The following is a 20,740-nucleotide window of genomic DNA, read 5'->3' as shown; positions in this document are numbered from 1 at the left end:
CAGGAAGTAAAGTGATATAGTGAGAAAAGTATGGACTTTTGTTTTGATTTTTATTTATTTTGTTTTATTTACCACTTAGGCCACACAGTCTCGGGAAAGTTAAGCTTTTCTGAGCCTCAATTCCCTACTCTATTAATGGGCGTAACTGCTGTGCAGATTAAGAGAAAATGCCCAGAAGTTGTGTAGCAGGGACTTGGAGGAACTCACCCAACCTTCCTCCCACCCTTCTCCCCCTGGGGTCTGGGTCTGTCCTCACCCAGGAGTACCCCAGGGTTTTGACTTGGCCTTCTGCCTTTCTTGTCGAAATTCGCTCGCTATGCCTTTATCATTCTCTCAGGACTTCACTAAAGGTCTGGCTTGATCATGTCGTCAAGCTAATTACACTGAAAGCTTGGATGGCTGAGATCTACTGCACTTACAGTGCAAGAGGGTCCCTGAAAATGTAGGGCTTCCACATGGAGGAACATCCCTCTTGTACTGGGCAAGCCAGGGAGGGGGATATTTTTGGGTGCTACTTTTCTAGAACTCCTTAAATAAAAATTTTTTTTTTCCTTCATAAGAGATCAGGTATTCCAAAGAACATGTCTCCCGGGATGTCTTCTTACCCAATACTTATGAAAAAATACTTACGAAAAACAATGTTGTAGGTCAGGGACTGCCTAAAACATCGATTTTCCACTTTAATGTGCTCAAGTTTGAAATGCAGACAGAATCTCAGCACCGATCCCCTGAGATTCTGATTTAATAGTTTTCTGAAGAGGCCCTCCCTTTGGAAAATAGTGGACTAGACCTGTCGCCTTCATCCGCTTCATAAACCAGACTGACAAAACAAGCAGGCTCACTTCTGTCACATAATGAGTTAACTTGAACAAGAAGCCGGTGCTGGCTAGCAAGAGTGAAGTCGATCAGCTACAGGTATCTATTACTTGGCAAGATTCAGTGTGCTCACTACCATTGCTTTTCCAGTGCTGACAAGTAGAAGGTACCCAACCAGTTAAGTAGGAAATGTGTATGATATTTCTAAAAAGCGAAGCAGAACAATATGGCCACAATAAAGCAGATTGGGTGGTGTGAGATGTCATTTAGGGAAAGGTTAGTGCCCATTTTAATAGAGAAAAGGAAGGAAAAATTATTTGCTTTAAATTTTACTGCCACATTCGGACCTACTTTAGAGCCTGGATACCTTTGAAGATAACCCATTTCAAACATGTGGGAGTTCCATTTAGCAGAAAACAGGCCCTTCCTAAGGTTAGGCATGGTTCTAGTGAGGGGAAGAGAGTCTCTTCGTGACCTGCTCACTCAGTGACGTGCACATGCTGGGGGCTTCTTCAATGTAGATTGACAGGACCCTAGCCCTGCAACCCCCAACACCTTCCTTTCAGGACAAGGGAGCAGAGCTCAGAGAAGGAATGCCATTGGGAGTTACAGGCAGGAGTCTCCCCATTCTCGATGGCCTCAGATTCTGTCACATCTCCCTGCCTCGGCAAACAGAGGTTAGAAGCTCCTCCAGAAGGATTCGGAACCACCCACTTCTACGACTGTTTTGGCCAACTTCCCAGAGTGCACGCTCCAGGAGTTTCTAGTAGAAAATGGCCAGGATAAACCTTCATCTTTAGAAGACCATAGGTCACACAGGCAAGCGCAAGGCTCTTGGCCGCTGGGTGAGTTGAAGCAGGCTTTCTCAGGGAATATCTGCATCTCATACGTGTGGCTAGGTATACGGGAATTCAAGTATGAACAATGAAAACTCTACTCTTTCAATAATTGGACATTTTGCCTACATGATAGCAAATACCCTAGATCATATTTTCACTAAAATAGTCACCTGATGGTCAACAGAATGAAAAAGAAAAGTTTATATGGATGACTTTGGCATTTCCTTAGGCTCAGCTATAAAAAGGACATGAAGGATAGCTTAAGCAAGTTACGAATAATCTAGGAATCTTAATGGAAATCTGATCTAATACATTGCAACCAGACATAAAAAAAAAAAAAAAGAATAACAGGGTGGCTCCTGGTTAATCAACACCAACAAGAACCAAGTTTACATCTTTTTAAGCTAAAAATGAGATAAACTAAAATGAGCCTAAAATAGAACAGAAATAAACTGAGAGTGAATAAATTATAAAACTTCCCTCAGAAAGTCAGCACCTGCCACAGGGTGCCTTGTAGCTGGTGCATCTGGAGACAGAGTAAAATGTTTAAAAGAATGGACGGTTCAAGTCCCTGCTCTGCCTCTTAATCAACTGGGAGTTTTTAAGCAAATTCCATAACCTGTTTGTCAGAGCCTCATTTTTCCCTCCCATAAAATGGGATAATAACATACCCCTTTATAGATTCTTTGTGAGAGTCAATGACAGAATGCAGATCAAGTGCTAATGAATGGCAGGTACTGCAGATGTGTTTGCTATTTTAGGATCAAGAAACAGAATCGTGTTCTAATACCGGGAGGAGCAAAAGCAAGGTGTGAAAGAATAACTTAGTATCCAGATGAGGCGTCAGGGAACAGATTCAGAATCTCCTCTGTGGGGAGGACAAAGCAAGGTTTTTATTTAATTGGGTACCTATGAGGCAATTCAATGGTCATCAAGCATCGTAACTGTTCGCTTCACTGTGTGAACTGCTTCAATCCAAAAACCCAGGAAAGATGAGTTGGGGAAGCAGGTCCTTTTACATTTGAAATGAGCGTTTGGCTTCACGGAGTCTTTTCAGAGCTAGCTGGTGACAAGTTGTGGTGTCAGGGTCAGGTGTATGGGCCATGGGGTCAGATAACCAGACATCCATCCTCTCCAAGACCAGGGAGACCTTGAGCTAGTCGTTCACTTTTCTCATCCAGGTAATTGGGATGATGATGCCCAGGGCTGCTTATCTGATCTCAAAAGCTAAGATGGGAATTTGGTTCATCATTGGTGTTGATCAACCAGGAGCCACCCTCTCCCCAACCCCCTTACCCCTCCAGGAACTGGTTCCAATGCGCTGATGTCATTGGGTGGCTCTGAGGATTAAATAAGACCATGTGTGCAATGATCTGAGCCCAGTCCCTGGCACACAGGAGTCAATCCATTGTAATTCCTAAAGTGACCACGATGTCATCATCCCCATGTCCTATCTGAGGAGCCTGAGGTTAAATGGCTAGTTAATGGCAGAGGAGAGCCAGACCTCTGGGATAATCCTGTATCAAAGTATAGGTTTCTGGGCGCCTGGGTGGCTCAGTCGTTAAGCGTCTGCCTTCGGCTCAGGTCATGATCCCAGGGTCCTGGGATCGAGTCCCACATCGGGCTCCCTGCTCGGCAGGAAGCCTGCTTCTTGCTCTCCCACTCCCCCTGCTTGTGTTCCTGCTCTTGCTATCTCTCTCTCTGTCATATAAACAAATAAAATCTTTAAAAAAAAAAAAAGATTTTAAAAAGTATAGGTTTCATGGTGATTTGGCTGAAACTTTGGCCTGACAGGTGGGATGACTTGTTAGAGGTCCCAAAGCACGTCAGGAATGCAGCAGGGCACAGCATCTGGTCCTTGAGCTCAGTCCTTATTAATCCATAGGCTGCATGTACAAACCCGCCCAATGCTGTAAAGAACTCGCTCATCCAATGAGGAAGGAAATTCAACCACTCAGGGACAAAGGAGAGGCTGTGGACTTCTTGTGACTGACATTCCCTGGTAATTGTCCCTCTTGGTCAATCAAGTGTTAGGAGCTGGCTGCCATTTGCACTGTCTTACTAGTTTATTTGCAATTACTTTAGAACCAAAAACAAATTTAGAATTTAAATTCAAGGACGTTTTTCCTGATAATGAATTCCCTTGCTTTCTACTAAGTCTGGGAAGTTGGCTCGAGCCAGAGTTGGCTGTGGGCTTTCCATCTCCTCCCATCCACTGAGACTTGTACTCATTCTTATTTTGTATGAGTCTTTGCAAAGACTGTGCTAAGCCTGGAGCTCAGTGCTGCCCAGGAGAGGTGAGAGGTGGAGAACAGCGGGTGCCTAAAACCATACTGGTAGAAACAGCTATGTTGAGGCTAATGGAGCTGCTCTTTGAGTGAGTTCAAGACAGATGAAGTGCTGTCTGCAAGGGAAGGGTGTGGCTTTAATAAACAAAATGCTTCTTACACAGCTCTCATCCACTGCCCACCAACGGCCAAGCCAGTGGGGATAAATTTTTGCTTTCTAGTATTTGGCAACTTCTCAGCCTACTGGAAAGAACAAGGGAGTGAGAAGTATGGTAGATCTCAAAACTGGCTAACTTTAAAGCCCAGGGCCCCTCCTCCATAGTCACAGAGGTGGGATTGGTAACGGGGAAGGCCCATTGCATAGCTCTACCCCTCTTGGCTTCAGGATCACAGGAGAGATACTGGGTTGCTGTACAGAGTGTACATTAGCCCACCAATTAGAGTTTAGTCCAGGCCGAAGAATTTGGCTAATCTGCCTATTCTGACGCTTTGCCATGTACCTTCTTGGGTTCACCTTTCTCCAGAACTTGCACATTATCAACCCATTTCTCCAGTTGCTTAGGAAAGCTCTCGGCACACTTTAAATATGAATGATAAGAACATGAATGTTGAACCTGAAGGCAGCTGGCTGCACTTACAGAATTGTCAGGCTGGGGGCCCCTGGGTGGCTCAGTCAGTTAAGCATCTGCCTTCGGCTCAGGTCATCGATCCCAGAGTTCCGGGATCGAGCCCCGCATCGGGCTCCGTGTTAGCGGGTAGTCTGCTTTCTCCCTCTGCCCCTCACCCCGCTCGTGTTCTCTCTCTCTCTTTCTCACTCTCTCTGTCTCTCTCTCAAATAAATAAATAAATAAATAAATAAATAAATAAATAAATAAAAAAAATCTTTAAAAAGAAAGAAAGAATTGTCAGGCTGAAAGCACAGGATTGCGTTGAAGCTGTGGAGTACTGACCGGTGAAAGAATGAGATACTGTGAATAAAGTGTTTCGAACTTACCTGCCTCTCGGTCCCTGATACAATAGTCTGGAGAATTCTCAAAATACACGAGGTCATTTTTTGTTGGCTTCTTAAACCTCTTGTTAGCCACGGTAAAACCAGTGCCATCCTGGTTCATGACGACCTGGATGGCCCCGTTGTACTTCCTCCAGAGGTAATCGCCAGTCTTTCTGAAGTCGGCCATGGCCAGCCAGCATGTCCGCAGAGTACATGAGCCGCTCACGCCGTGACACTTGCATTCCTGTTTCAAGAACCGCTTTACCGCCTGCCAGGAGAGACAGGCAGGTTCAGTGCGGGCCACGCAAGCCCCCCACCGGGGCTACCACTCCCCTTCCCGCTGAGCGATCGGGAAGTGACTGATGACAGAGGATCCTGGGGTTGAGGACTGGAAGATGCTGGGGGTCCCTTCTGCCACACCGCACTACCACAGTAGGTGGGGTCCCAGGGAGAATCAGGGATTGTGAACGCTATTTGGCTATTGGTATAACAAAATCCTCACTAATTTGAATGGAATAGGGCACAGGGCCAGTCTGAAGAGTGAGAGAATAAATTAGAGGGTTTTTTCCTAAGTAAATATGGCTTTATTATATTAAAAATATACAGTAATATTCAGGAATTGCTAAGCCTGCTTCTTTTGATAAGCCAACAATAGTGACTCTTACTATTTCCATGTTCCAGGCATTGTGCTAATGCTTCCTATGCTCTATCTCGATGACCTTAATCTTCACAACAATACTGTGCCACCGTATTTATTTTGCAGATGATGGGGGAGCAAGTTTGAGGGAGGTTAAAGCACTTGCCCCAAGGGACATGGCTGGTATAGGACAGAGCCAGGGTATGCTGGAAGTCAGTTGATGACCCTGAGAATGCCATTCAATTTGGGAGATTATCACTCAACTCTGGCCAAATTATTCAGCTCAGATGACAGGGCCGAGCTTGCTCTTTTTGTGGGGAGGAAGCAAAGGTAAATGGGACCAGCCCATCTCAGCTGGCTCCCAGCATGGGCACCCCCTTTTTGTAGGCTATGAGTCTTGGGACATGGAAGGGCTCTGGTGGGCCCTGGAACTGTCCAGGGACATTTCCGATTTGGTCTTGGGATTAGCCAGCACACCTGTGCCCACCCCAATGCAATTTTGTGAGGGTTACGCAGACCAGGGCCCATTTCTCCCGAGCTCAGCTAAGTGATGAGAGTCCTCAGCACCCATGGTCCCCAGAGCCATCCTGAGCTACTGTTCTTCCCACTTCACAAGTGAGGAAACTAGGGATCAGGGAAGTAAGATGACTGGCCCAACCTCCTAGGCCAAGATGTGGAATGGCAGATGCAAACCCGGACTCTAGAGTCTTTCCAACTCATAGGATGGATGAATAAATGGATTTCCTCACAATATTTTCTAAGAGCATGTTTTGTGATTACAAGCCTTCCTGTGTTCCCTTTTCTCATATGATTCACTACTTTAACAATTGTCATCCCCTCGCCAACAGTTAGAACTAATTTCTTGTTCAGTCAATTTTCCAAATTATTATAATACTGAAAGAGCTTTTTGTTGCTCATGAGAGATCACGACTGATGATTAGGGGCTTCCTCCATCAGATATCCTAAGTGACACACAGAAGGGCCATGGGGGCAACCAGCCTTGGAGGTCTCACCAAAACCATGCCTTTGGTCCCTGGCTCAGCTGCGGATCAGAGGAGGAGAAACCACCTGCCTGCCGAGGGCTTCCACCCTCTCTGCTTGTATCCCCAAGACAGCACCTATCTGGGGTGGAAGACATAGGCAGAAGGGACAGTGAACCCCCTTGATGACGTTATCCAAGGTGGGACTTTGAACAAAATTCTTAGGGTAACACACTGAGAGAACTATTTCTATTTGCCCAAACCTGCTTTTGCCTCTTTACAGATTGTTTCTTTTCTAACCAAGCGTGCAGAAAGGTTCTCCATTCCAGAAAGTCAGTCCCAAACAAGTATTCTAGAGCTGAAGGATCCAAGACATCATGGTGGCTCTCCAGTTGTGAATTCACTCATACCCTTCCCAGGTTGGGCCTCAGCACCCTACGTTTCCTGTTCCGCCCCTCATGGTGGACCGTGTCCTGTTAGCATTTGAAACCTGTACTCTTCAGCATAAGCCAGGCTTGAAGGGCAAGGACAGAGACGTGAGCAGGGGGAATGTCATTAGTTTGGTCCTCCAGGTCACAGGGATCTGGGGATATTTAAGGGATGTCTTAGAATGAACTCTTTTTCTGGAACTACACTCCCCCATGTGCCTTCCTCCCCCCATATCTTTATATTCCAGGTATTTGGTATGAGGTTCCCTGGGTGACCTGGACAGCAGGCCTCCACCACAGACACAGCCCTAGAAGGAACACCTTGGCTCCCTTACTGCCCCATTTGGGTCCCACCTGTCCAGTTTTCTATCCTAAATTCACAATAGAGCCACACAGAACTCACTCCATGCCAAGTGCTTGGGAACTGGATGCTCATTTTTCAAGACTTATTCCTTTTAAAGCTGGGTTATTTACTCATAAACAATACTCTTAGCTTTACAAATGACAGGAAATATTACTGCCCTCCCTTTGTAATGCTAAGTTTCCAGGTTGCAAACTTCAAAGTTGGTAAATATTTTAGATGACTAACGGAAGCATTTGCATAATAAAATCGGATCTTAAAAATATATCTTATGACTCCTTATAAATACACATGGCATTGGGCCACACTGCTGATCATTATCATCACTGGCAACAGCCATTCCCCTCTTCCTTCCTTGGTTTTGCTCGGGTGTCGGGCAGCCACGTGCTTCAGAACTGGCTGGGCCTCTCTCCGGCCCAGAGCAGCCCAAATCAGCAATAGTAATCTCATTGTCCTGCTCCTGATTCAGCTGGGGCCAATATGATGTTAGGAGCAATGTGCAGGGGGACTTGTGAGAAAGATTTCTTCACGCTTTAAAAGAGACACACGAGGAGAAGCTTCTTTTCTCTGTCTCTGGCTGTGGTTTTTCTGCAGGAGCACCCCCAGGACACGGGGCCCCCAACTCTGGACCAGCAACAAGCTGCTGATGGCTGGATCAAAGGATGGGAAGGACTTGGTTCTGGAGGATGTTGCTGAACTGCTTGAGTGAATCCACCATGGCCTGGCCCTGCCTCTGTACCTCTTGGGGTCCAAGATATTAAGTTTGTGCCCCCAGGGTCTATGACTTATAACGGCAACTATTTCAACTGGAACAATGGTCAGTTGTTGATTGTGGGTTAATCACAGGCTCCATCTGACAGCTAACCTTGGGAGAAAGTGAGACCTTCTCTGATGCTGGGTTTGCTCACAGCTCCAGGCCCCACTCTTAACACACAGCCTGTTCGGGGCTCCATCACAGCGCGGGGCCACCTCCGTCTCTGGGTCTGCAGACTTGAAATTCAAACTCTTAACTTTGAAGGGGACAACACCCTGCTCAGTCAGAGAGGCAGAGGGAAGGGGCGTGATTTAGAGAGTAGCTAACACTAACGTAAGAATAAGGAAGGGGACTGAGAAACTTCTGGTGAGTTTAGGAACTTCCTAGTTTAGAAGAATTCCCATGATCGAATGTTATAATAACAATGTAACAATAACAACGACTTATCCAGCACCTCACTGTGTGACAGGCTCCATGACGTGGTTCACACACATTATCTTGTCTAATTACCACAATTAGGCAAAATAGGTTATTAATCCCATTCTATAATTATGAAAGCCAGGGCTCAGCGAGGAAAGTAAAATCCCCAGAGTTACCTAGATAGATGGAGGCAGAAATAAGGTGTGAGTTCGTGTCTCACTCCCAGGTCTGTGCTTTTTCTTTTTTTAAAGATTTTATTTATTTATTTGACAGAGAGAGACATAGTGAGAGCAGGAACACAAGCAGGGGGAGTGGGAGAGGGAGAAGCAGGCTTCCCGCCGAACAGGGAGCCCGATGTGGGACTCGATCCCAGGACCCTGGGATCACGACCTGAGCTGAAGGCAGACACTTAACGACTGAGCCACCTAGGTGCCCAGATCTGTGCTTTTTCTAAAAACATTTAGAATCCTATATAAATTGCATTGTGCTTTTCTCAAGTTTTTAATTACACATACTATTTCCCTCTCTTCTTTTGAATAAGTCAGAAATTGACCAGATAAGATGGCCTGCATAATAGAGAAAAAAGAGGCAGAGAGATTAAGTAGGGGGGACTATATTGCACCTTCCAAACTAATCGTCATCAAAAATCTATTCAGGCAATTCACAGAAAAAATATAAAGTCCTAACAAAAGTACAAAAAGATGTTCAACTTCACTAGTATCATGAAATGCAAACTAAAAGAATGCAACACTTGTTTTTTTTGCCTAGCAGATTAACAAATAGTAAAAAGGCAGATAATATTTGATGTTGGTTAGGAGTATCAAGGAAGGAATCCTTTAACAAACTATCCGTGGAAGAGTAAATTGATATACCATTTAAAAATGGAGAGCATTTTTGCAACATGTGTCAAAATTTTAAATATATGTATCCTTTGACCTTAGTGATTCCACTCTGGAAATATTTGCACAAGCTTTGAAGGATACACACCCACATGGATGTTCATTGCAGCATACTCAGCAATAGCAAAATATTAGGAAAAAAGCCCAAATGACATCAACAGGAAAATGGTTAAGCAAATTATGGTATATGCTTAATAATGGAATATTATGTGGGCTTTGAATAATGAGGTAGATCAGTATGACAGAATGAAAGGAAGCCAAGTAACAAAAACAAATTGCAGAACAATATATGCAGTATGGTCCACTTTTTAAAGGCCTGCGTATGGGTATAGACCCAGAGAAAGAAGGGAAAGCATGCTCTTCTACAATCTGGCTGCAGTCTGAGGGGTTGCATGGTCTCGAAAGAGAGGGCAAAACAGAGTCAAACCCTTTGATAGGTAAAGGGGATTAAGAGGTACAAACTTCCAGTTAGAAGTCAAAAGTACGAGACAAAAGCACGGCGTAGGGAGTATACTCAGTAACACTAATAACGTTGTATGGCTGACTGCACTTCTGTGGTGAGCTCTGAGTAACGTATTGCATTGTCGCATCGATATGTTGTACACCTGAAGCTAATAGAACATTGTATGTTAATTATACTTTCACTAAAAAAAAGGGGGGTCAAGCTCTGTATCGAACAGAGTAAAACTACGGGAATCTGGGGATTGTTCCCTGGCATCTGGACAGAGCAGAACAGTGATTCTCATTCTGGCCACACATTAAAATCACCTGGGGATGGCTTCCGGCACCCAGGCCAGCCTCTCCCTCGGCAGAGTAGATCAGAACCTAGGCTGGGGGTGGGCCTGGCCTTGAGGCTACGACGGGTCTCAGGTGCCTCTAATAGGCAGCCAGGCAGAGGATCCCAAATCCCGAATGGCGTCCAAAGCCGGGAGTGCCCTGCAGGAGGAAAGAAGCGGCTGCACCCCACCCCGCCCCGGGAGTCCCAGCCCAGCGGGGGGCGGAGCAGGTGAGATGCTCCCGTGGCAGACAGCGCATTACATTTCTAGGAACTGGGGTAGCTGATTATTGATTAGAATTTGTGTCCTACCCTATGTCTCTGAAACATCCTCGTATCCAGGAAGAAATGGCTACAAGCAACAATTTGTGCTCATGCTGTTTTGGAGGGACTCAAAGAGGGGATGGAGTAAAAGCCAAGTGCTTTTTGAGGACCCAGCTGCAGTGGAGGGGACTGCCCAGGGGGATGCGCCCCGGGGGGTCCCGGGAGGAGAGGGGGGAGGGGCTGCTGGGCTTCCCATGCAGGCTGCTGGAGGGGAGCAGCCGCAGGCTTACCTGCGGGCAAAGGAAGGGGTGAGCCAAGCCAAGGACCTGGGGGCATCCCAGGGGCTGCCAGACAGTCTGGGCTTTTTGTGTTTGTTTTTCACAATTACTTCCAGAATTTTTAATTAAAGAAATGTGCCCCTGGTTTAAAAAGATCAGATAGGACAGGCAGGATCAGTGTGAAAAGCTGAAACCTTCTGTTGTACCCTCCTCCTCTCTCCCCCTTCTTCCAACTGCACCGCACAACCCCAGACGTGGCCACTCAAAAGGAATTCTGCTTGTAGCCTTTCTGGTGGTTACCTAAATGCTTGTACGAATGGTTCTCTGCTAGCGGACCCCTGACTTTGGGACGAATAGGGAAAGGCATCCCAAGGCACATCTGCCAGAAAATTGTCATAATTAAACCAATCTGCAGTAACCACGAGGTGAGTGGAGCCCTCTGGAGGGTGCAGCGCCAGGTTAGAACAATCGAAGGTGGCAACCCTGTGTGTCACTGTTGACCTACTAATCTACAGAGGGCATTTCCTAAGAGACTTCTTACAGAGGTTGAGAATTTATCCCGGCCCTTACTTTCCTCGCCCCGCCTCTCAACAATTCTGGGGATGTAGGCAATGTCAAGGCCCAAAGTTGATTCTTGTTCCAAAAGTCTTGGGTGCTGTCTCATATGAAGACATTGTAGTCCCTCTTTCCTCCTCCCCTTCTGCTTCCCAGTCTCCATCAGCAGCACTTGTCCTTTTATAGGGACAAAGATGAGGCATGCAAGTCCTATTCTGTGACTATAGGTGTCTCCCATAGTGTGTCTAGACATTGGCTCTAAAAATTGAAAACAATCAATATGGAGGTAGTCGTGTTAACTGTGCAAGCAAGGCCCATGGCAGGACTGCAGCTCATAACCTCTGATCCAGCATCACAGCCTCTGTGCCAAAGAAGAATGTTATTGGAATGAAGTCTGGGGTTTTCCCATTTTCCTTGCTACCAAAGGCATTTACTATAACCTGATCTTTTGCACCCTCACCATCCTTCCATCTGTCTGGAGCCTCCATGATCCTCCACTTTCTTCCAACCTGGACTGCCTACACAGCTGAGAGCCAACATCATGCCCTCCCAGTTTGGACATACTACTCTGCTAGATGCCATGTTTGCTCTTTTTTGGTTTATTCTTTCTCTTTGCAGCAACTTCTTAACTCCTTCAAGGTGCACGGGGGATACGTTGTCTGAATTCTTATGCATCTAAAATGTCTTTATTAAGCCTTCATACTTGACTAATAGTTCGGCTGGGTATAGAATTCTGGGTTGAAAACAATTTTTCCTCAAAACTGAAGGTGTTGCTCCATAGGCTTTGGCTCCATAGGTTCAGAGGGGAAGTCTGATGTCTGGCTGATTCTTTGGCTTTTGTTTTCATTTCACTTTGTATTTTTTTCTACATGGAAGTCTCCAGAAACTTTCCTTTATCCTGGGTGTTCTGGAATATCAGCATGATACTTAGGATTTTAAGGAAAAAAAAAATTAATCCTGCTCAGCTCTCAGTGGGCTCCTTCAATCTGGAAACTCCTTCAGCACAGAAACATTCTCTTAATATTTTTCTCCTGTCAATTTTTTTAGTTTCTTCATGGCATTCTAATTAGTCAGTCGCTGAGCCTTCTCAATTGATCCTTTATGTCTTTTATATTTTCCCTCTTATATTTTTAATACTTTCTTTCTGTTTTCTTGAGGAAGAAATTCCATTAAAGTAACACTCCTGGATCTCACCATTCCCTTACTCATTTCTCTCCAGGGGAGGAGAAATGACTGTCCAACTGGTGAGTTTAGAGGAAGGACAGGACTTGTGTGCCTGGGTTCCTTCTTGTTGGGCATTTGCCAACCTGTGGAGAAGATGAGTTATGATCAGTTCCTTCCCTCCAGCAAGGGGCTCCCTGCAGGGGCTCTAACATACAGCCTGTGACAGGGTGAGTAAGTCTGACCAGTTCAGGGGTGGAGTGCTAGGAAGTGCTTCGAGGTTTCGAAGGCTACATCCTCCAGTGCAGCTTTTTTTCAGCAGAGCAACAGACATTTTTATTCTAGCCATCTATCTCCTTTATCCACTTTTCAGTTGGTTTCAAATTCAAGAGGGAAAGATGGGTATTGTTTATGGATCTCCTTAAATTCCACTTGTCTTTTGGGCTGCTTTTTTCTTTTTCTTTTTTCCTTTTATTTATTTTTGAAGCAAACTTGGTATATAACATTGTACAAGTTCCAGATGTACATTATAACTTGGCGTCTCTATACATTACAAAGTGATCACCACCAAAAGTCTAGTTACCATCCATCCTACAATGGACCCCCTTTACCCGTTTCACCCACTGCTTCACCCCTTTCCCCTCTGGTAACCATCAACCTGTTCTCTAGGAGTTTATTTTTGTATTGCTTTGCTTGTTCATTTTGTTTTTTTAGATTCCACATATGAATGAAATCATACGGCATTTGTCTTTCTCAATCTGACTTATTTCACTTTGCATAGTACCCTTAAGATCTGTGCTGTCACAAATGGCAAGATTTCATTCTTTATGGCTGAGTAGTATTCCACTGTTTATATATACCACATACTATTTCTCCATTCATCCACTGGTGGTCACTTCAGCTGCTTCTGGATCTTGGCTATTGTAAATAATACTGCAGTGAACATGGGGTGGAGAAACTTTTCAAATTAGTCTTTTAGTATTCTTCAGGTAAATACTCATACATGAAATAGCTGGATCATATGATAGATAGATCTATTCTTAGTTTCCTGAGGAATCTCCATACTGTTTTCCTGGGCTTCTCGTTATGCTTTCTGGGAGGTTTCTTTGGCTTTCTCTTCCAAGTTCTTTCCTACTCTCTAGCTGTCACTTTTTCAAAGCATCCATTCTTATAGTTTATGGATGTTAACATCTGAAATATCTAGGAGGAGACTAATAAGGCTTTTAAAAAATTCTCTTCTCATCCCTGTGTTATTGTTTTTTCTTCTTGGGGTCATTTTTTTCCTACAATTTTTGGTCTTTTCCTCTCTTGCTGATGAATTTAATCAAATATATGGTAATTCTTGGACAGTCTCTTCATATTTAAGAATGAAGTCACAAAAAGGTATTTAGGAATGTAGGTTATATGGGTGGGGCTTATGGGCCAGAGAGGTTTGCTTTCTGGTGAGTAGGTAGGACATTGGCTATTATGTTGGAGACTAACTCCAGAAAGCCTGGGAGGTTATGCTAGACTTTGAGGAGTTCTGCTCATGGGGGGAGGGGAGGGGAGTGGATGAGGTTCATTATTCCATCTATGGGTTTTTAAGTTGGTCCCAGTTTTCAGGCCTATGCTTCTCTCCAATGATGCTCCAATTGAGCATCTTGGTTCCCACTTTAGCTATTGTCCTTCCCCATCCCCACATCTGCTTTTACTCTCCTTCCCTATCCCCACTCTGCTTTTACTCTCCTAGACTGTGGCTTCTTCATCCTTTATCAGTTACAATTTCTTCATTTACTTCCCACTTCCCAGAAATTTGTTGGGCTCTCTCATTTCTTTGACCATTCTCCTTATGGTTGATTTAAACTATTTTTTATCCCATTGCTATAATTTTAATGAGGTTTTGGGAGGAAGATGTGAAATGCTGTATGTCTTGTCCACAGCCTTGGATCTGTTTGCACTCAAATGTCTGGAAGGGGATGAGAACCGTGGGGTGGAGGGTGGGGTGGGGTGGGGGGTAACTTCCCCATCTTCCAATGATACTTCTGCACTGCTCAATTCACTTGTGTTTGGGCAAGTCTTGTTTTACAGCAGGAAGAAAGAACACTAGAAGGATTTGATGATAGCAACTTGCTGTCTCTCTTCAGTGTGTGATGTTGAAAGCTTCTTCCAAAAACAGGTCCATGACACAGGTCCTGTTTTCTCTTTTGTCTCAGATCTTTCCTAAAGGGTCTCTTCTGTTTCCTTCTTTGATTCTTAATGGCTGCTCCTTCAAGGTTGCTGTCAAGATTCCATTTCTAGCCTTCCTTACCTCCCCTCTCACATTCTCATGGCATCTGTGGCTTTTCATATCACCAAACTGGCCAGCACGGTCAGCATCAACCCTTCGCCCCTTGCCGTTCACTTAATCCCCTCTCATTTTTATTCTGTGGCATCCAGTGAGTAAATTACTTGCTCATTTGACATGACTACTTAAAAAATAAATAAATATGACTCCTAAGGACAGCAGTACCCTTTTGGTATTCAGTCTCATGGAAATCATTTTTAGCTTGCCAGATAACTTCTCTCAAAAAATCTTCGATAGGCTCATAATTGCTTCAGTGCTAAAATTGTACTTAGCAGATTCTTCATGTGGCCCTTAAATCTCTAATTTTGAGCATTTTAAGCCATTGGTTTTCAGAGGCTATTTTCTAGACTTAGGATTTAAGAAACTTCTACATATTAGCCTTCTATACCAAAGAGACAATAGTCTGAAGGTTTAAAAAGAAAAAAAAGCTCTAGAAGAAGGTAATACATGCATTGAGCAGACTAGAACAACTCTATATTTATCTGCCCAACTTACTGTCAGAGCATAATAATGAAGCATAACATTCATTAGGGTCTTACCATATGTCAAACCACACTAAGCACTTTATACTCACTACTTATTAACCCACCCAAGCCCTTCATATTCACTGTCTTATATAAGCCACACAAACATATAAAATATATCATATTTTTATCCCCATTTCACAGATGAGGACATTGAGATACCTAGAAGCCAAGGATCTTGCCCTAGGTCTCATAGGCAGTATGGCTGAGGCAGGATGTAACCCAAACATGACTGGCAGCAAGTCTACACCTCAAATCACTCTACCAGCATTTGCCATACTGGGGTTTGCCACTCTACCTTCCCCAGGGGTTCATGTTCTCTGGGTTCAGTGAGTTTTATGAAAGTTTTTACATGTAGCATTGGCATATCTAATTATAGTCTACAAAGAATTATTTGCCAGTTAGAAAGACTTCTCCCAAGGAGAACAAAATTTTGGTTTCTTAAGTCAGCTTTGCTGATAATGGCACCCAAGCTACCCCAGGGTATCTTATTAAATCCTTTTGACAGGTCCACATCTCTAAGAAAAGAGTTACTGAAAATCAAATCAATTTCTATCTTTCAAACATACAAGGTCTGGAACGAGGAAAACAGGGACATCTATTAACCACCTGGGCAGTTGATTTGCGTATTGTCTTGAGCACGGTCATTCTTCAAAAACAGTGACTGCTGTTTTTGGAATTTAAAATCAGACCTGCCACAGGGTGGGCTTAGCTAGGAAATATAAGGTGTGGAATTTATATTTGTGGAATTCAAGAACATTACCGTTGACTAGCCATATATATAATAATTCTTATTGACTAACGAGGCCAGTCTAAAAACATTTTCTATGAATAATAGAACTTTACATGGAACTGTAACAATTTTGTTAAAAATTATTCTCTGCTTTGGGACTTTGATTCTGGTTAATTTTTGATTCATATGCTCTATAAAGATCTATAGTATCAAGCACATACTCTGTTTAGGTACAAGACATGGGTGAGGTTGGCAGAACTGATCTACCTTTTCAAAATGCATTTAATTCTACAAACTAAGGAGACCAATTAGAAAGCAAATACCTATGAAGTGAGATTTGTGCCTCATAAGGATACTCCACATTATTTAAAGGAGGGTTTAGACGAATAGGAGGTTAAAGCAATCTGGCTCTGTAATTCAGTTTGATTTTATCATTTTCTATCGATATTCCTTACTTTTTGAGAATGTGATTTCTTTTTAATCATGCCCAGTTCTCTTGGTTCAGAACCATTAATAATTATCTTAAGGGGCATCTTGGAAGTTTTTATTAGGCCCAAAATTACTCGCCTGTAATAAGTCTGTGCTTATGTCTTGGACAATATCCATTTTTGTTGGACTTTGGACATGTTTCCTATAGACAGAAGTATCTTCTTTATCCCAGTGCCCCAGTGGGCCAAGCTCAGGGGCAGGCCCCAGTGCTCCATGGCACTGGCCTTGAGTGGCCCTGGTTTGGGCAGCACGTGGAACTAGAAACTCTGAATCCCTTGACCCTGCAAACTTCTCCCATATAAAATATGGGAAGCCAAGTTAAGTCTGAATTTCAGATAATTTCAGCTAGCAAGTCAATTCAATTTGTTTGCTAATTCCAGCCACCCTCTTAGACCTTAGTCTCTTCATAGGCAAAATATGGACAGTAATGGTACCTGCCTTTTAGTCCTGCTTAAAACCCAGTGTATACATTTTTTTTAAAGATTTTATTTATTTATTTGAGAGAGAGAATGAGAGAGAGAGAGCATGAGAGGGGGGAGGGTCAGAGGGAGAAGGAGACTCCCTGCCGAGCAGGGAGCCCGATGCGGGACTCGATCCCGGGACTCCAGGATCATGACCTGAGCCGAAAGCAGTCGCTTAACCAACTGAGCCACCCAGGCGCCCCAGTGTATACATTTTATTTGATGTGGAAATCCTCTTTGGGTAACCTGTCTAAAGTCACGCTCAGGTATTAGAGCCAATATTCTGATTGTAGAGCCCCAGCCTCCGTACTGCCTCGGTCAAGAGGCCTTCACTAGCTAAGAACCCCTAATGAGGGCGCCTGGGTGGCTCAGTCGTTAAGCGTCTGCCTTCGGCTCAAGTCATGATCCCAGGGTCCTGGGATCAAGCCCCGCATCGGGCTCCCTGCTCAGCTGGGAGCCTGCTTCTCCCTCTCCCACTCCCCCTGCTTGTGTTCTCTCTCTCGCTGTGTCTCTCTCTGTCAAATAAATAAATAAAATCTTAAAAAAAAAAAAAAAGAACCCCTAATGAATAAAGTAGCCAATAATAATGTAAACATTATGTTAAAAATATAAATTGCAACACAGTTGCCATATGCTAATTTTTTGTTAGTATACATCAGAAAGCCTAATATCTACATCAGCCCTTATATGTATATTTAAGGCTGAAAATAAAATTCAGGGAAGTAAACATTTCTTACAATTTTCCTACTCTATTTAAGGCATTAATTCAAACACATTGTAGAACATCCGAACTTTGAAATCTATCACTCTTTCAAAGGGGACTCCAGAGGAATTAAGAATGCATAAGAGCGGAACTTAAATATTTCATTTCTCCCGCATTGCTCAGTGCCTTCCTGTTGTTTCCCAGCGACATCCAAATCTCTCTGCATGGCATTCGAGGCTGATATCTGGCAGATTCCACTTTGCAGCCTCAGCCCCTATTAAGTCTCAGTTATGAACTCCACCCTAGAGCCCTCCTCATTCCTCAACTTTGATGTTCTTTCTGCTCCAGTATCTTTCTTGGCCTTGCAGTTTCTTCTTCCTGGAAAGAATTTTCCCTATCTCAATCATGGGAAATCTTTATCTCCAGCTCCAACACCCAGTTCTGTTGGGACACAACCTTTCTCTCCTCAGCTCCAACACCCAGTTTTGTTGGGACACAACTTTTCTCTCCTCGGCTGACTGGCCCTGTGGCTGGTTTCTCTGTTAATACCCGCAGCCTGGAGCTGGCCTGGTGATGGTGTCTCACTCGTCCCCTTACAGACACGTCAAAAGTTTCTCGTGGGCAGGAGCCTCTTTGTCTTATGCTTTCCCACCTACGGCTTTATTGCCCCAAACCGTGCCTTTCCCAGGGCAAGGCTTTAATTATCTGTCAACCTAGATTTAGTCCCATGGCGCGCAGGACTCTCAGAGTGGCAGCACGCCATTAGTTGGAACTTTCTGAATCCACCCAGTAAGGCCAAGTTGCTTCAGGAATGCTCACAGTGACTAGCCGTTATGTTTTGGCTTTTAAAAGAACGGTCCCCCTGTTGTTAAAAAGTCCTACAAATTCGTTGTAGGGTGCTTGTGAAAGAAAGACCTACCTCAAGGGGGGCCGTCCGGGTGGCTCATTCGGTTAAGCGTCTGCCTTGGGCTCAGGTCATGATCTCAGGGTCCTGGGATCGACCCCCGCATTGGGCTCCCTTACTAACCCTCTCCCACTCCCCCTGCCTGTGTTCCCGCTCTCGCTATCTCTCTCTCTCAAAAAAATAAATAAAATCTTAAAAAAAACAAACAAACCCTACACCAAGGGAAAAAGGTCATCATTAAACTACCTTCCAAGGGCAACTGCTGCTTTTTGTAAAATACAGAAACACTGTGTTTTCCTCAGAAATGCTCAACAGAGACCCCATGGAAGGTCCACGAGCACAGAAGGGTGAGCACTGCCTGGCTTGAGCCCCAAGCCCAGCACGTCACAACTGTGTGACTCTTTAGTCACTGCATCCAGCCCAGTCTGCCCAGTCCGTGGCTTGCCGGCCGAAAAGTAGGAATACTCATGCTGGTTTATATCCTACAGGGTTTCTTGGAAGATCAAATTACAAAACGTTGGATAGGATTTTGTAGACTAGAAAATATTACATGCCTATTAATTAGTGTGTTTAACTGTACCGAAGATGAGTCTATGGATACCTGGAGCAATCGGACTGAATCCTAAGTAATAGGTCCCACTGGGTTTGTGTCTAGATCTATTGCTAAAGTCACGGATGACCTTCACTTCACTAAAGAGAAAGGAAGGAACTTTTATTGAGCACCACTGCATGTCAGGTTCTGTGCTATTTGCCTTATTCTTGTCTTCCCACAGCACCACGGAATACCCTTTACACAGGAGAAAAACGGAATTTCGGTGAGCAAAGCCACTGGTATTGCAAGATTAAAACTAAGGTGGGTCTGATTTTAAATTCCATATTCTTTGTATTTTCGCTACAGTAAGAGAACTTCGGGGGAAAGAGTTTTTGTGGAATTCTTATCATGTACCTTTCCAGTGACTGGAGGGCAGTATTTGGTTGGATCACAGATTATTTTGATTCTCTTAGAAAAGACTCTCTTAGAAAAGGCCAAAGAAGCTGTGACTATTTCAACGAGTTGTGATTACTTGTGACTATTTCTAAAGAGTAGACTAATGTTAAAGCCATTTTCAAGCTTATGAAAGGGTACAAATGGTGGATATCTACCAAGTAACTTTGTCTTGTAATTTGTATATCTTAAAAAATCATTGAGAAGTTTTCATGGCATGGAATCTTTAGACTTAAAGGGAACTGTTGAGAGAAACTGGAATTTCTTTCTGGATAGAATGCTGGTTTTGAAGAAGGTAGATTTATCTTTTTAGACCTTAACGATCTGATTTGGAGGTGGAAAATTAGACTCAATCAAGGATGAATTTTCAAGTATACATGAAGGAAAAAAGCTATTACAAATTCTGAGGCTGTGATTAAAATAAAAAGATGTAACAGCACAGAGGATCTGAAATGATATTACAGTACAGAGACACATGAGGGTGCTCTAACCAGCTGCTATAATAAATGAATTAAACTGTTCAAATATTAGGGGGAAATGAAGGTCCATTGTGAATGGCAGTGTTGAATTTGCTTTGTAGTGTTGACTAAACATAATCTCGGAATCGGTGTTTTTTTCTTTTAAATAAAACGGTCCCCTGACCCACATTTTAAAAAGTAGAGGATGTTCGTATTGGACAATCTGGGAAACACTGAAAAGCATGAAGAAGAAAATAAGAAGGAATGGACAGTGCTCTCCGCTGTGGGAGGCTGGGGCTTTCTAGAGCCAGGTCAGTTGGAGGCTTAGCTCAGGAGGCCTGCCTTCAAACACAAGCCCAGCCTGTTCTCATTTTGATTCCACAGACCTTCTGCTGGTAAGAAGGGGGAGCAGAGACTGGGGGTCTAATGACCGTAAGAAGAGAATTAGAGATGCATGTTTATCTCAATACATTTACTCTCATTAAAGTTCATATTCACTGACATCATGCATCTCCTTGAAAAAGTCTGCCCACCCACCATTAATTAAAGCCACATTTTAAAAAGTCAGTGTGTGCACTTTTATTCCAATCAAAAGTAGCCTCCTAAGTTTTGCAGACTAGGCAGGAGAATATCTGAGGCCTGACGGCCGCTCACCTCTACACAGTGAAGAACCATGTGATTTGTATTAAAAGTCATGTTAAATCAGGGCCTTCA

General features: G+C 43.8%; 1 protein-coding gene across 1 annotated transcript in view; it reads right to left on the bottom strand.

The window, feature by feature from the left end:
- WNT2 (Wnt family member 2) overlaps positions 1 to 20,740 on the bottom strand; it is a 46,973-nt gene that overhangs the window by 16,060 nt on the left and 10,173 nt on the right. The window contains exon 4 of the mRNA XM_045864355.3: positions 4,938 to 5,202. Within this exon, the coding sequence (XP_045720311.1) occupies positions 4,938 to 5,202 (265 nt within the window). The remainder of the gene's footprint in view (positions 1 to 4,937; positions 5,203 to 20,740) is intronic.

The sequence above is a fragment of the Mirounga angustirostris genome, unplaced genomic scaffold (genome assembly GCF_029215605.1).
Source record: "Mirounga angustirostris isolate CCGP_5_RB_7025 unplaced genomic scaffold, mMirAng1.0.hap1 SCAF_12, whole genome shotgun sequence".
In the NCBI taxonomy this organism is placed as follows: Eukaryota; Metazoa; Chordata; class Mammalia; order Carnivora; family Phocidae; genus Mirounga; species Mirounga angustirostris.
This window is presented reverse-complemented; position numbering and strand designations above follow the sequence as displayed.